This window comes from Podarcis bocagei (genome assembly GCF_964188305.1).
Source record: "Podarcis bocagei genome assembly, chromosome: 3".
NCBI classification, from domain to species: Eukaryota; Metazoa; Chordata; class Lepidosauria; order Squamata; family Lacertidae; genus Podarcis; species Podarcis bocagei.
The window spans coordinates 104,967,513-104,982,434 of record NC_138127.1 but is presented as its reverse complement, the minus strand read 5'-3'; the positions used below and the strand labels follow the sequence as shown (position 1 = coordinate 104,982,434).

Genomic DNA, 14,922 nt, shown 5'->3' with positions numbered 1-14,922 from the left:
AGGACAGATTGTCAATATATGAGAAAGGTGATTGTGTGGGTAAATCTTAGGATGATGTGCAAGATAAATAAATGGCTTAGGATGAGTTAAGAGAAAGGGGCCTGGAGGGTTCAGATGCTATGCTGACAGTTACCGGATTTGGCACTGCAACGCTATAAGTAGAGAGAACCTCTTTGTTCCATCCAAACTCCACTTCCTTCTGCCTTAGAGTGCCTTCCCTTTGGCAGAGATCTCAGAGGAAACTGCAGCCATGAGGTTCCTCTACCTGAGCTTTACTCTGGTCGTCATCCTCTTCCATGTTGTTGCAGGTAAGACGGCACAGGAAGGGAGTAGCTGCTGGAAATGCAGAAGGTCTCAGCTTGAATCCCAGGTATGTCCCCTGCCAGAGACCCTGAGAAACTGCTGTAGGTGGAACAACAGCAGGAATTGGCTGCTCCCTATTCTATCTGGCTGCTTAAAAAGGGGTGGTGGAGGAGGAAAGTGTTTAACAATATATTTAATATTGAAATTGAATACAAGGCTTTTGCAAAAGCAGAAATGTTCAGGATGCAGAATGAGCAAGAAGGCATGTTCCATGGTGGTCATTTATATTGCTGTGAATTTGGAAAAGTTAGTGTCCATGATCCCCAAGTCCTTCCGAATTCCAGAGGTCTTGGATCTATGAAGAGTAAAAATCTGATGAAGGATTCTATTGTAGACCTAACCCAGCAAGTTTCTTTGTTAAAGAATGCCCACAGTTGCCACCTCAGGATCCCATGAGCATAGCCAATGAAGAGATGGTGCCCATTGGGCAAATGGGTGGGCCTTACCCTCTTTTCATCTGGCTGGGAGCCGAGTAAGACTATAGCCAGCACAGCATCTGGCTGGGAGCCGAGAAAGACTATAGCCAACACAGTTGGGTGTGAGCTGAGCTAGACACATTGGCAACACTACTGGGAAGATGACAGAAAATACCATTCTCAGAGGCAAGGTATTTCTGAATCTCAGAACAGCAGTAATTCTGATTGGCAGATGTTGAAAGCAAAGGGGAACCTTCAGTAGAATGGAAGGAAGGCTGACTTAGTTGCCAGTTATGTGGGTATGTGGGTGCATTATCTGCTCATTTTTCTCGTCTTCCATTAGCAGCCTGTAAAATTTCGGTTTGGCAACTGTGCTGAAAAGATCCCAGGAGCAGTAATCATCATCATCATAATTTTATGATTTATACGCCACCCAAGTGGCTGGGTGCAGCTAAGTGCCAGCACCCTTACAAGGTTCAAGAATCAGCTGTTGGCCAATGAAATAGTAGTTAGCAGGTTGAGAGGCAGCAGAAGTCTGTAAAAGTTGGTCATCCCATTAAATACGCAGGGTTCTAGTTTGGAAAAAAAGTAGTTGGTAACCCCTTTGCCCCCTTGAAACGAATTTATTTACCTTCTCTTTTACACAGGGCAAGATTTGCTGTGTGAACTATTAGGAGGAACTTGCCAATTCCCAGCAACTACAAACTGTGCCAATGGAGAAATTATAGGGGTCTCCTGTGGCAGCAACGGAATCTGCTGCTTGGGTAAGTGATATCCATTGAGTTGTTTTGTTTTCACAAAAGAGATAAATATGTAGTAAATAAATATATATATAAAGGTAAAGGTAAAGGACCCCTGACAGTTAATTCCCGTCGCGAACAACTCTGGTGCACTCCTCTCGCTTTACTGACTGAGGGAGCCCCCGTCTGTCTTCAGACAGTTTTTCCAGGTCATGTGGCCAGCATGACTAAACCGCTTCTGGCAAAACCAGAGCAGCGCACGGAAACACTGTTTACCTTCCCGCTGCAGCAGTACCTATTTATCAACTTGCACTTTGACATGCTTTCGAACTGCTAGGTGGGCAGGACCTGGGACCGATCAATGGGAACTCAACCGATTATGAGGATTCGGACGAGGACCTTCCGGACAGCAAGCCCAGGAGGACCGGTAAGATGATGTTGGCCAATGAAACAGTAGTTAGCATTTTGAGAGGCAGCAGAAGCCTGTAAAAGTTGGTCATCCCATTAAATACGCAGGGTTTTAGTTTGGAAAAAAGTAGTTGGCAACCCCTTTGCCCCCTTGAAACGAATTTATTTCCCTTCTCTTTTACACAGGGCAATTTATATGTGAACTATTAGGAGGAACTTGCCAATTCCCAGCAACTAGAAACTGTGCCAGTGGAGAAATTACAGGGGTCTCCTGTGGCAGCAACGGAATCTGCTGCTTGGGTAAGTGATATCCATTGAGTTGTTTTGTTTTCACAAAAGAGATATATATGCAGTAAATAAATATATATATATATAACCAAATAGGTAAAGGTAAAGGACCCCTGACAGTTAATTCCCGTTGCGAACAACTCTGGGGTTGCTGCGCTCCTCTCACTTTACTGACTGAGGGAGTCCCCATCTGTCTGCAGACAGTTTTTCCAGGTCATGTGGCCAGCATGACTAAGCCGCTTCTGACAAAACCAGAGCAGCGCACAGAAACGCTGTTTACCTTCCTGCTGCAGCAGTACCTATTTATTAACTTGTACTTTGACATGCTTTCGAACTGCTAGGTGGGCAGGACCTGGGACCGATCAATGGGAACTCAATCGTTTATGAGGATTCAAACGAGGACCTTCCAGACAGCAAGCCCAGGAGGACCGGTAAGATCCCCCCCAAATCTTTTTTTTTTCTTTTTAGAAATTTTTATTGGATTTTACAAAATATAGAAAAAGTACAAAGACAAGGACAAGAGAAAAACACGAATGCATACTGCAAAATACAACAATACACACATTTAGCACAAAAATACAAAATACAAAAATACCGTATTTTTCGCCCTATAAGACGCACTTTTTCCCCTCCAAAAATGAAGGGGAAATGTGGGTGCGTCTTATGGGGCTAATGCAGACTCCTTGGCTTCAGCGATAGCAACACGAAGCCTCCGAAGCCTGCGCTCCGGAGGCTTCGCGTTGCTTCCGCTGAAGCCAGGAGAGTCTGCTGTTTGAGGCTGGCGGTGGAGGAAAGCAGCGCTTCCCCCATCGCCAGCCCCAGAGGATGGGGGGCAGCAGGAAGGCGTGCGACGCCTTGCCGCTGCTCTCCAACCCGGGTTTGAGGCTGGCGGTGGGGAAAGCAGCGCTTCCCCCATCGCCAGCCCCAGAGGATGGGGGGCAGCAGGAAGGCGCGCGACGCCTTGCTGCTACTCTCCAACCCGGGTTTGAGGCTGGCGGTGGGGAAAGCAGCACTTCCCCCATCGCCAGCCCCAGAGGATGGGGGGCAGCAGGAAGGCGCGCGACGCCTTGCCGCTGCTCTCCAACCCGGGTTTGAGGCTGGCGGTGGGGAAAGCAGCACTTCCCCCATCGCCAGCCCCAGAGGATGGGGGGCAGCAGGAAGGCGCGCGACGCCTTGCCGCTGCTCTCCAACCCGGGTTTGAGGCTGGCGGTGGGGAAAGCAGCGCATCCCCCATCGCCAGCCCCAGAGGATGGGGGGCAGCAGGAAGGCGCGCGACGCCTTGCCGCTGCTCTCCAACCCGGGTTTGAGGCTGGCGGTGGGGAAAGCAGCGCTTCCCCCATCGCCAGCCCCAGAGGATGGGGGGCAGCAGGAAGGCGCGCGACGCCTTGCCGCTGCTCTCCAACCCGGGTTTGAGGCTGGCGGTGGGGAAAGCAGCGCTTCCCCCATCGCCAGCCCCAGAGGATGGGGGGCAGCAGGAAGGCGCGCGACGCCTTGCCGCTGCTCTCCAACCCGGGTCTGAGGCTGGCGGTGGGGAAAGCAGCGCTTCCCCCATCGCCAGCCCCAGAGGATGGGGGGCAGCAGGAAGGCGCGCGACGCCTTGCCGCTGCTCTCCAACCCGGGTTTGAGGCTGGCGGTGGGGAAAGCAGCGCTTCCCCCATCGCCAGCCCCAGAGGATGGGGGGCAGCAGGAAGGCGCGCGACGCCTTGCCGCTGCTCTCCAACCCGGGTTTGAGGCGGGCGGTGGGGAAAGCAGCGCTTCCCCCATCGCCAGCCCCAGAGGATGGGGGGCAGCGGGAAGGCGCGCGACGCCTTGCCGCTACTCTCCAACCCTCCTTTGGGCTTTTGCGGGAGATGGGGAAATTCCCCCACCTCCCGCAAAAGCAGGCAAAAGCCGCGCTCTTTAAAGGGGCTCCGCGGCTTCTGCTGGCTTTTCTACGAGGGGGGAATTCCCCCACCTCCTAGAAAAGCCTGCAGGAGCCGTGCACCTTTTAAAGAGCAAGCGGCTCTTGGGGGCTTTTCCCCAAGGAGGGAGAAGGGACTGACTGGCCGAATCAGTCCCTTCTCCCTCCTTTGGGCTTTTGCGCGAGATGGGGGAATTCCCCCACCTCCCGCAAAAGCCCGCAAAAGCCGTGCGCTCTTTAAAGGGGCTCCGCGGCTTCTGCTGGCTTTTCTACGAGGGGGGGGGAATTCCCCCACCTCCTAGAAAAGCCTGCAGGAGCCGTGCACCTTTTAAAGAGCGCGCCGCTCTTGGGGGCTTTTCCCCAAGGAGGGAGAAGGGACTGACTGGCCACATCAGTCCCTTCTCCCTTCTTTGGGCTTTTGCGGGAGATGGGGGAATTCCCCCACCTCCTGCAAAAGCCCGCAAAAGCCGTGCGCTCTTTAAAGGGGCTCCCCAGCTTTTCTAGGAGGTGGGGGAATTCCCCACCTCCTAGAAAAGCCTGCAGGAGCCGTGCACCCTTTAAAGAGCGCACCGCTCTTGGGGGCTTTTCCCCAAGGAGGGAGAAGGGACTGACTGGCCCTTTCAGTCCCTTCTCCCTCCTGGTCAAAAAGCCCGCAGGAGTCAAGTGGGGCTCCTGTGGGCTTTTGCGGGAGGTGGGGGAATTCCGCCACCTCCCGCAAAAGCAGGGAGAAGGTCTTGGAGTAGCGCACAGGCTGCGTGCAGCCTGTCCGCTGCTCCCAGAGCTGCGGGGGGGAAATCATATTTTTTTCCTTGATTTCCCCCCCTGAAAACTAGGTGCGTCCTATGGGCCGGTGCGTCTTATAGGGCGAAAAATACGATACATACATTAAAAACTAATAATAAAAAGAAAAAGCACATATAAAAAAACACAAAAATTCCTTCTTTCTTAATTTTAGAACTTAAATTCACATATTCTCCTGACTTCCTCGCATCCCCCGTTCTTGTATCCCTTTTCAAAGTTAGTTCAGCAAATTCATAGCCCGTTAATTTACCTGTTGTTGGTTTAATCTTAGTTTTTATCTTGTTGCTAGAACCCCCACAATTCATTTCAATCTCATCAACATTCAGAAATTTTACAATATTTCTGCAAATAGATTTTGAATTTCCCCCAATCTTCTTCCACTGAGTCTTCTCCCTGGTCTCGGATTCTGCTAGTCAACTCTGCCATCTCCATGTAGTCCATTAGTTGCATCTGCCAGTCTTCTTTACTAGTGTTAATTCTGTCTCCTTCTGAAACCTCTCTCTCTGTGTCGGTGTCAAGTTTTTCTCCAAAACCTTAGTTTTCGTTTTGTTCAGCTTAAAACCTGCCACTTGACCAAAGTCCTGGATTACTTCTAAAGCCCTCTTGGTGCTAGATATCGGCTCCTGTAATGTCATCACTAGATCGTCTGCAAAGGCTTTGAGCTTATATTGTTTAACTCCGACCTGAATACCTTGAATCATTTGGTCCCTTCTAATCATATTTAGCAAAACCTCCAGGACCAAAATAAAAAGCAATGGGGAAATTGGGCAACCTTGTCGTGTCCCTTTCTCAATTTTAAACTCTTCTGTAACCATATTATTTACTATCAATTTAGCTTTTTGTTCAGAGTATATCGCACCTATACCATTTTCAAAGTTCTGACCAACCCCCATCCCATGAAGATTTTTCTTCATAAAACTCCAGGAAATGTTGTTGAAAGCTTTCTCCGTGTCTTCAAAAATCAAAACTGCTTTTGTATTAATGTTCACCTGCAGATTTTCTAGAATGTCAATTACATTCCTCGTATTGTCCGATAAGTGTCTTCCAGGAAGAAAGCCGGCCTGGTCTTTATGTATCACCTCTGCCAAAACTTTTTCCAGTCTTCTAGCCAAAATATCTGCAAATATTTTGTAATCCACATTAAGTAGGGATATGGGGCGGTAATTCTTTAGTTGTGTCTTTTCCATCTCAGTTTTCGGTATAAGTGTGATGTAAGCTTCTTTCCACGTCTCTGGTGCCTTTTTCCCTTCCATAATTTCATTACAAACCTCCTTCAAAGGTTGAATTAAATAGTCTTTAAGAGTTCTGTAATACTTGGAGGTTAATCCATCAGGCCCTGGAGATTTGCCCAGTTGCATATTCTGAATCGCGCCTTCCACCTCTTGTTCAGATATTTTAGAGTTCAATAAAACTTTATTTTCTTGAGAAATTTTTTGTAATCCATTTGAGTTCAGAAATTGATCAATTTTAGACTCAATCTGCGGCCCTTGTGTGTAAAGTTGTTTAAAATATCTCTGGAAGCAGCTTCTAATCTCCTGTGGTTTCTGTATGTTCTTTCCATCCACTTCAAGATTAGTGACCGTATTTAGTTTTTGTCTCTTCTTCAACTGCCATGCTAATAACTTTCCACATTTATTGGCTGATTCAAAAGTCTTTTGTCTCATCTGTTTAACTTTCCATTCAATGTCCTGGTTTATCATTTTCATATATTGTACTTGATATAACTTAATTTCTCTCAAAATCTCTTGGGATTTTGGTTTAAGTCTCAATTTTTTCTCTCCTTCCCTTATTTTCTCCAGGATCTTCTCCTTTTTCTCATTTTGAGTTTTCCTTTTTATTGCATTTTGTTGTATCAAGAACCCTCTCATTACGGCTTTGCTTGCGTCCCAGATTATTCTTTTTTCCACTGTGGTCTTCAAATTTATCTCAAAATAGTCTTTTATAGTTTTTTGGGCCTTCTTGGTGATTTCTGAATCTCTAAACAAGGCGTCGTTCATCCTCCATCTGAAGGAACCAGTCAATATTGGTTTCATTTCCATCTTCACAGGGTTATGGTCGGAGCAAGTTTTTGGGCAGATTTCCACTTTTTGAATCTTAGGAGCCATTCCTGTAGTTACCCAGATTTGGTCAATCCTTGTCCAGGTCTTTTGGGCTTCAGAAAAGAATGTCCCCTCTTTACCTAGGGGGTTCTTAGTTCTCCAAATGTCAATTAAGTCCATATTGTCTGTCAATTCAAAGAAGGTTTTTGGTAGTCTTCCATCTTTTGTCACCACTTGTCTTTCTGATTTATCCATATTTGTCGATACCACTCCGTTCATATCTCCCAGCATAATGATGTTAAAGTCCATAAAGTCCAACAATGTCTCATGTAGTTTCTTATAGAATTCTGATTTCCCCTCATTTGGTGCATATATTCCTACTATCAAAAATTTCTCACCTTGATATTGTATTTCAATAGCCACAAATCTTCCTTGGTCATCCTTAAAAACAAATTTAGGTGATAAATTTTCTTTTGCATAGATCACCACTGCTCTCTTTTTAACTTTGTCTGATGAGATAAATTCTTGTCCTGGTCTTTTGTTGATTAAAACTTTCCTATGTGTTCTGATCACATGGGTTTCTTGCAGACATATCAAATCCAATTGTTCCTTTTTCAATAGATGAAAGATTTTTTTCCTCTTATCAGGGGAGTTCAAACCTCTAATATTCCAACTTAGTATCTGCAGAGACATTGTGAGATTATTATGCGTCTCCTCCAACTGCTCCCAATTCTTGTTCTTGGTCTGTTGGTGGTAACACTTCTGGTTTATCCAGTTCCAATGGTATTTTTGCCAGGCCCAAAACTCCTGGTTTTAGTTTTGGTTCTTTTCCCTCTGCCTCTTTTTGTAGATTCTCCTCGTGGTCCTTCAGGAATCTCTCTTTATCCTCCTCGGATCTTATCTTCACCTTTTTTCCTCTGTACGTGAACGACAACCCCTGGGGAAATTCCCACCTGAAAAAGATGCTGTTTCTTCTTAACAAGTTCACCAGGTCTCTGTAGTTAGCTCTGATGTCCAATAGGTGTTTTGGGATATCTTTAAAAATTTCTATTCTTGAATCTTCAATTTCCAGCGATTTCTGGTAATGTAGGCCTAATATTCTGTCTCTCTCCTCCTTTGATCTGAGTGTAATCAAACAGTCCCTTACCTTGTTCTTCCTAACTTCTTTATTGCCTTTGCCAAGTCTGAAGGCTGTCAGTATCTTAAAATCCTTTTCTGAGTCCAGGCCCCAAAATTCTTCAAACTCCTGTGTGAGGAATTCACACAGTTTGCCTTCTTCGAGTTCCGGTACTGCCCTAATTCTTAAATTTGCCTGTTTGTCTCTCAATTTAAATAAAGACAGTTGTGCCTTATGGTCTTCTAGTTGTTTATTGATTGGTTGTAATTTTCCTTCTACCACCAGCACCTTCTCTTTAGCCTCATCAGCAATTTTCCTTGTCAATTTAGAGTCCTGCAATAGGCGGTCAATCGCTTGAGTATTGGAGCTAATAGTTGTAGTGTTTAAGTCAATTTTTGTTGACAGTTTTTCCAAAGCTCCAAATATTTTGTCTAAAGATGTCTAAAGATGCATTTATTTATTTATTTTAAAAAAATATTTATTACATTTTTTAAAAAACACAAAGCAAACCAACAAACATATTCGACACAGTCACCATAAAACAAAAGAAAGGAAAACAGAAGAGATTAAAAAAGTGAACAAAAAATAAATGAAGGAAAAAAGATACATCAAAGTCGAGTTATCCATTAATCATATTCTCATAACCTTTGGACTTCCTCACATCACCCTTTCCTGCATTCTCAGTTATATAGTTACAAGCAGCAAATTATTACCTTATTTCAAATCTTATTTTGTAGTTCTCGAATATTATATCCCCAATTTCAATATTTTATATCATATTCTAAACTGATTAACTTAAGCATAATATTACCCCGGATTCTGTCATTTTCTTGAACATCACTTAGTCATACATTTTACCACTAAGTTACTGATGCCATGTTGTTTTCTATCATGCATTTTCTTAACATTCATACAGCTTATGGTGTTTTTTTAGGTAGTCTTTAAATTTCTTCCAGTCCTCTTCCACCGTCTCTTCTCCCAGGTCTCAAATTCTGCCAGTCATTTCGGCCAATTCCATATAGTCTATCAGTGGCGTCTGCCATTCTTCCAGAGTGGGAAATCCTGTGTCTTCCAGTGCTTTGCGATGAGTATTCTTGCTGCTGTTGTTGCATACATAAAGAAAGTTCTGTCCTTCTTTAACACCATTTGGCCGACAATGCCCAGAAGGAAGGCCTCTGGTTTCTTAGGGAAGGTATATTTGAATACCTTTTTTAGTTCATTATAGATCATTTCCCAGAAAGCCTTAACCCTTGGGCACGTCCACCAAAGATGAAAGAATGTTCCTTCAGCTCCTTTGCATTTCCAGCACTTATTATCTGGCAAATGATATATTTTTGCAAGCTTGACTGGGGTCATGTACCACCTATAGATCATTTTCATAATATTTTCTTTCAGGGCATTACATGCCGTGAATCTCACTCCGGTGGTCCATAACTTTTCCCAGTCAGCAAACATAATATTATGCCCAATATCCTGTGCCCATTTTATCATAGCTGATTTAACCGTTTCATCTTGAGTATTCCATTTCAACAGCAAGTTATACATTTTTGAAAGTACCTTAGTCTTAGGTTCTAACAGCTCTGTTTCTAGTTTCGATTTTTCCACCTGGAAACCTATTTTTTTATCCAAATTAAAAACCTCCCTAATCTGTGCGTAGTGTAGCCATCTCACACTTTATCCTTTAATTTCTCAAAACTCTGCAATCTCCAAATATCTCCTTCTTTTTCTAGTATTTCCCAATATTTCGGCCATGCGGCCTCCATATTGAGTCTTTTCTGAGCCTTGGCTTCCATTGGTGATAACCACCTTGGGGTCTTATTCTCAAATAAGTCTTTGTATTTTATCCAGACATTGAAAACTGCTTTTCTGACAATATGGTTCTTGAAATGCTTATGAATTTTTACCTTGTCGAACCACAAATATGCATGCCATCCAAAAGCGTTATTAAACCCTTCCAGATCCAGGACATCAGTGTTCTCAAGTAGCAGCCAATCTTTCAACCAGCAGAAAGCTGCAGATTCATAATATAACCTCAAATCTGGCAGGGGAACCCCCCCTCTCTCTTTAGCATCAGTTAGTATTTTAAATTTTATTCGGGGCTTTTTGCCCTGCCAGACAAACTTAGAGATATCTCTCTGCCACTTTCTGAAACATTCCACCCTGTCCACAATCTGTAGGGTCTGACACAGAAACAACATTTTTGGCAATACATTCATCTTTATCACAGCAATTCTACCCAACAAGGAAAGTTTTAATCTTGACCAGCTTTCTAAATCCTTTTTAATTTCTGACCAGCACTTTTCATAATTATCCTTAAATAAATTCAGATTTTTAGCAGTCATATTAACCCCTAGGTATTTCACCTTCTTCACCACATTTAAGTCTGTCTCTTTCTGAAACCTTTCTGATTCCACAGTTGTCAATTTTTTCCCCCAGAACCTTAGTCTTTTGCTTGTTTAATTTAAATCCCGCCACCCGACCAAACTCATGAATTAGTTCTAGAACCCTTTTCGTACTAGATTCTGGCTCCTGTAGTGTCAAAACCAGGTCATCTGCAAAAGCTTTAAGTTTATACTGTTTGGCTCCGACCTGAATTCCTTCAACCAACCGGTCCCTTCTAATCATGTTCACGAGCACCTCCAGGACAGAAATAAATAACAAAGGGGAGATAGGGCAACCTTGTCGTGTTCCTTTCTCAATCTTGAACTCCTCTGTCACCACATTGTTAACTATCAATTTAGCTTTTTGTTCTGAATAGATTGCCTCTATACCATTTTCAAACCCCCGTCCCACTCCCATCCCTTCCAAATTTTTCTTCATGAACTTCCATGAAATATTGTCAAAGGCCTTCTCCGCATCTATAAATATCAACACTGCTTTTGTATTAGTATTTGTCTGCAAAAGTTCCAAAATATCAATAATATTCCTGGTGTTATCAGACAAATGTCTACCAGGGAGAAAGCCTGCCTGATCTTTATGGATTACTTCATTTAACACTTTTTTAAATCTACTTGCCAAAATATCTGCAAAAATTTTGTAATCCACATTTAGGAGAGATATGGGGCGGTAGTTCTTCAGTTGTGTCTTTTCAGTTTCCAATTTAGGTATCAAAGTGATGAAAGCCTCTTTCCACGATTCCGGTGCCTTCTTCCCCTCCATAATCTCATTGCAGACCTCCATTAATGGTTGTATCAAATAATCTTTCAATGTCTTATAATACTTGGAGGTAAGCCCGTCTGGCCCTGGAGATTTGCCGATTTGCATATTCTGAATGGCACCTTCAATTTCTTGTTGTGTTATTTTATAGTTCAATATTGTTGTATTTTCTTGAGACAACTTTGATAGTCCATTTCTTCTTAAAAATTGATCTATCTCAATCTCTTTTTGCGGCCCTTGCTTATAAAGTTGTTTAAAATATCTCTGGAAGCACTTTCTAATTTCCTCGGGGTTCTGAATGTTTCTTCCTTCAATCTCTAAATTTGTAACCGTGTTCAATTTTTGTCTCTTTTTCAACTGCCAAGCTAGCAGTTTCCCACATTTATTTGCTGATTCAAATGTCCTTTGTTTCATCAATTTAATCTTCCATTCCACTTCCTGATTTATCAACTTGTGATTGATAAAGTTTGATTTCTCTCAGAATCTCCTGTGATTTTGGTTTCAGTCTTAACTTTTTCTCACCTTCCTTTATTTTCTCCAAAATCTTATCCCTTTTCTCATTCTGTGGTCTTTTCTTTATCGTATTCTGTTGTATCAGAAACCCCCTCATAACAGCTTTACTTGCATCCCAGATTACTCTTTTTTCCACTGTGGTGTTCAAATTTATCTCAAAATAGTCCTTCAAAGTCTTTTGGGCCTTCTGAATAATCTCTTTGTCTCTTAACAAGGTGTCATTCATCTTCCATCTGAAGGAGCCGATTGGAGTTAGTCTCATGTCCATCTTTATTGCGTTATGGTCGGAGCAGGTTTTTGGGCAGATTTCCACCTTTCTAGTCTTTGGAGCCAGGCCTCTAGATATCCATATTTGGTCGATTCTTGTCCATGTCAGTTGGGCTTCAGAAAAGAATGTTCCTTCTCTTCCTAGGGGGTTCTTTGTCCTCCAAATGTCAATCAAGTCCATATTGTCTGTTAATTCAAAAAAGGTTTTAGGTAGTCTGCCATCTTTTGTCAAGCTTGGACTTTGTGACTTATCCATGTTTGTGGACACCACCCCATTCATATCTCCCATCATAATGATGTTACTATACTCCAGATAGTCCAGCATTGTCTCATGCAGCTTCTTGTAAAATTCCGATTTCCCCTCATTTGGTGCATAAATTCCCAATATCAGAAACTTTCCCCCTTGTGTTTGTATTTCAATTGCCAGAATTCTGCCTTGCTCATCTTTAAAAAGAAATTTTGGTGACAGGTTCTCCTTAGCATAAATCACCACTCCTCTCTTCTTCACACGGTCAGATGAGATAAATTCTTGGCCTAGCCTCTTATTAATTAACACTTTTCTATGGAGCCTTGTCACATGTGTTTCCTGCAAGCAAATAATGTCCAATTGTTCTTTCTTTAATAAATGGAATATCCTTCTCCTTTTTTCCAGGGAGTTACCGCCATTAATGTTCCAGCTAAAAAGCTGCAGAGACATCCTGGACAAATCTGTTATTCCTTAGGTGGTGGTGTTTCTTTCTTCTGGTCTTCGGGTCCCAAGGGTGTAGGTATAGGCGGTGGCCAGGACTCAGGAGTTCCTGTAATCCCTTTCTGAAGGTCTTCTCCGTGGTTGTTCAAAAACTTTTCTTTATCCTCAGGTGTTTTAATTTTTACTTTCTTCCCTCTGAATGTAAAAGATAGTCCTTGGGGAAATTCCCACCTAAAGGGAGTTTTGCTAGCTCTGTGTAAGTAGCTCTAAGATCCAAAAGTTGTTTTGGGATGTCTTTGTAGATTTCCGCTCTCTTACCTTGGTTTACAATTGACTTTTCGTAATGTGAGCTTAATATTTTGTCTCTCTCTTCCTTGGATCTCAAAATAATCAAGCAATCTCTGGGTCTGTCTTTCCTTACTACTCTTCCAAGTCTGAAGGCACTCATGATTTTAAAGTCCTTTTCTTCCTCCAAGGGCCAAAACTTAGAGAATTCTTTTTGTCAAGTATTCAATTAAGTCCCCTTGTTCAAGTTCTGGAATTGCCCTCAGTTTCAGGTTCTTTTCCCTATTTCGTAATTCGATCATAGACAGGTAGGCCTGCTGTTCACCAATCTGCTTGTGCAATGGTTTTACTTCTTCCTTTAATGCTTCAGCTTTTTGGTTAGCTTCCACAGCTAGCTTACGATTTTCTGTGGTGGCTTCAAAAAGGTTCCCAATTGATTGTGCATGCTGAGCAACTTGTTCAGTCAATTTATTAACACTGGCTGTGGTTTGATCAATCTTAGCCGAATGCTCATCTGCCTTTTTGTCCAAACTTTCCAATTTTTCCAAAATTTTATCTAATACTGAGGCAGTTTCTCCTGCAGCCATACCTTCTAGCAAAGTCTACTCAGTTCCTTCCTCTTGTGCCACCAAAACAGCAGGAACAGATGATCTGCGCGTCTGTGGGATCAAAGTTGTTTGTGTTAATTGTTTGGCTTTAGCTTTGGCCGCTCTTGTTTTCCCAGAGCCACTCATTCCACTCCTGTCTACGTGCCAAGGTCAAACTGTGTATAATCTCATGGGAATCCACAAGCCCAGAGAGTAAACAACAGATGGAAGAAAAAGAGAAAAAAAACAAGTCCCAGACAATTATAAATCCACAGTCCTCTAGGGGGAGTACAGACGTAACTTGAGGGGAAAAAAAATCCAACTTATTCCAAAAACTTCAAAGTTTTAATTTTTGTCCAATTGGTCATAAATTCCAAAAAGACCTTCAGCTCTCTATTATCAGCAGAGTTGATCCTTGTTATAAAGACAATGTTTCAAAGAAAAGTGCCAGAAAGCGATGTTTCAATGTATCTAGTCCAGTAACACTCAAATGTAACAGTTCAAAGTAGCAAAAGCAAAATCCGCAGTCTGACAGCTCTAAATAAATTGGCAGTCCAAGTACCTGGGTTTCTTTGCAAATTATTATAAATCCACAGGGAGAGGTAAAACCAAGTCCAAAACCAAATTAGTTAAGTCTCTTAGTCCCTTAGTCTCTGTAAAAGCAGTTCAAGTAATGCACGAGTTGGAAGCTTTTAACTCCACTTCAAAGGCTTCAGATCAAAGACTTTGCTTTAAAAGTTAAGCAGAACTGGGAGACGGACTTCCTGGTTACATCTCCCGCTTTGGCCGAATTTTAACAACTTTAGTTTCCAATTCCTTTAACCCCTCTTACTCACGGGTTGGTGTTTTTCCGAGTCTAATGTTCCAGGAAAAAAGGTCAGCGCTCACCGACAGCAGCTATGCGGCTTCACTTACGCAGTAAGAGTGATCGACTCACAGCACCGCGCCAGCCCTTCCGCGTTCCGGGACCCCTTACGGGGTTCCTTCTTCGTTTCGGGGAGCGCTTCTGGTGCCCGCCGAGTCCCATGGCCACAGGCTCACTCTGCCTGTGGTTTTCCAACGTGTGTCCCCGCTTCGCCGTAGCGGGCGACCCGTTTCCGCGGAGCTTCCCCTTCACGAAGTGAAGGAGACTGCCATTGCCGTTCGCGCCGCATTTAGTGTCTCTTCAGGGCCTGTATTTTTTGCACCGAACTGCCCAGTATCTTCCTTTTCAGGAGGTGCCACTACGGAATGTCTTCGTTGCTGATATCTAGTTTTTGGCCTTGTAGGCTGGGGTTTTTCCTGATCCATTACTTTGTTTTTGAAACCTCAAGGTCACTTGCACAGTTCAAGCCTCTTTTCTGATGGGAAAATT

At 43.3% G+C, this 14,922-nt stretch overlaps 1 protein-coding gene across 2 annotated transcripts in view; it reads left to right on the top strand.

The window, feature by feature from the left end:
* Positions 1–212: 212 nt before the first annotated feature.
* LOC308584092 (uncharacterized protein) overlaps positions 213–14,922 on the top strand; it is a 153,917-nt gene continuing 139,207 nt past the window's right edge. The window contains exons 1-5 of one of the 2 annotated variants that reach the window (XM_081188799.1): positions 213–308; positions 1,427–1,543; positions 1,857–1,946; positions 2,114–2,227; positions 2,557–2,646. In XM_081188799.1, coding sequence (XP_081044925.1) covers positions 251–308; positions 1,427–1,543; positions 1,857–1,946; positions 2,114–2,227; positions 2,557–2,646 — 469 coding nt within the window. In that variant the 5' untranslated portion in view covers positions 213–250. The remainder of the gene's footprint in view (positions 309–1,426; positions 1,544–1,856; positions 1,947–2,113; positions 2,228–2,556; positions 2,647–14,922) is intronic. The other variant, XM_081188798.1, reaches the window with a different exon arrangement.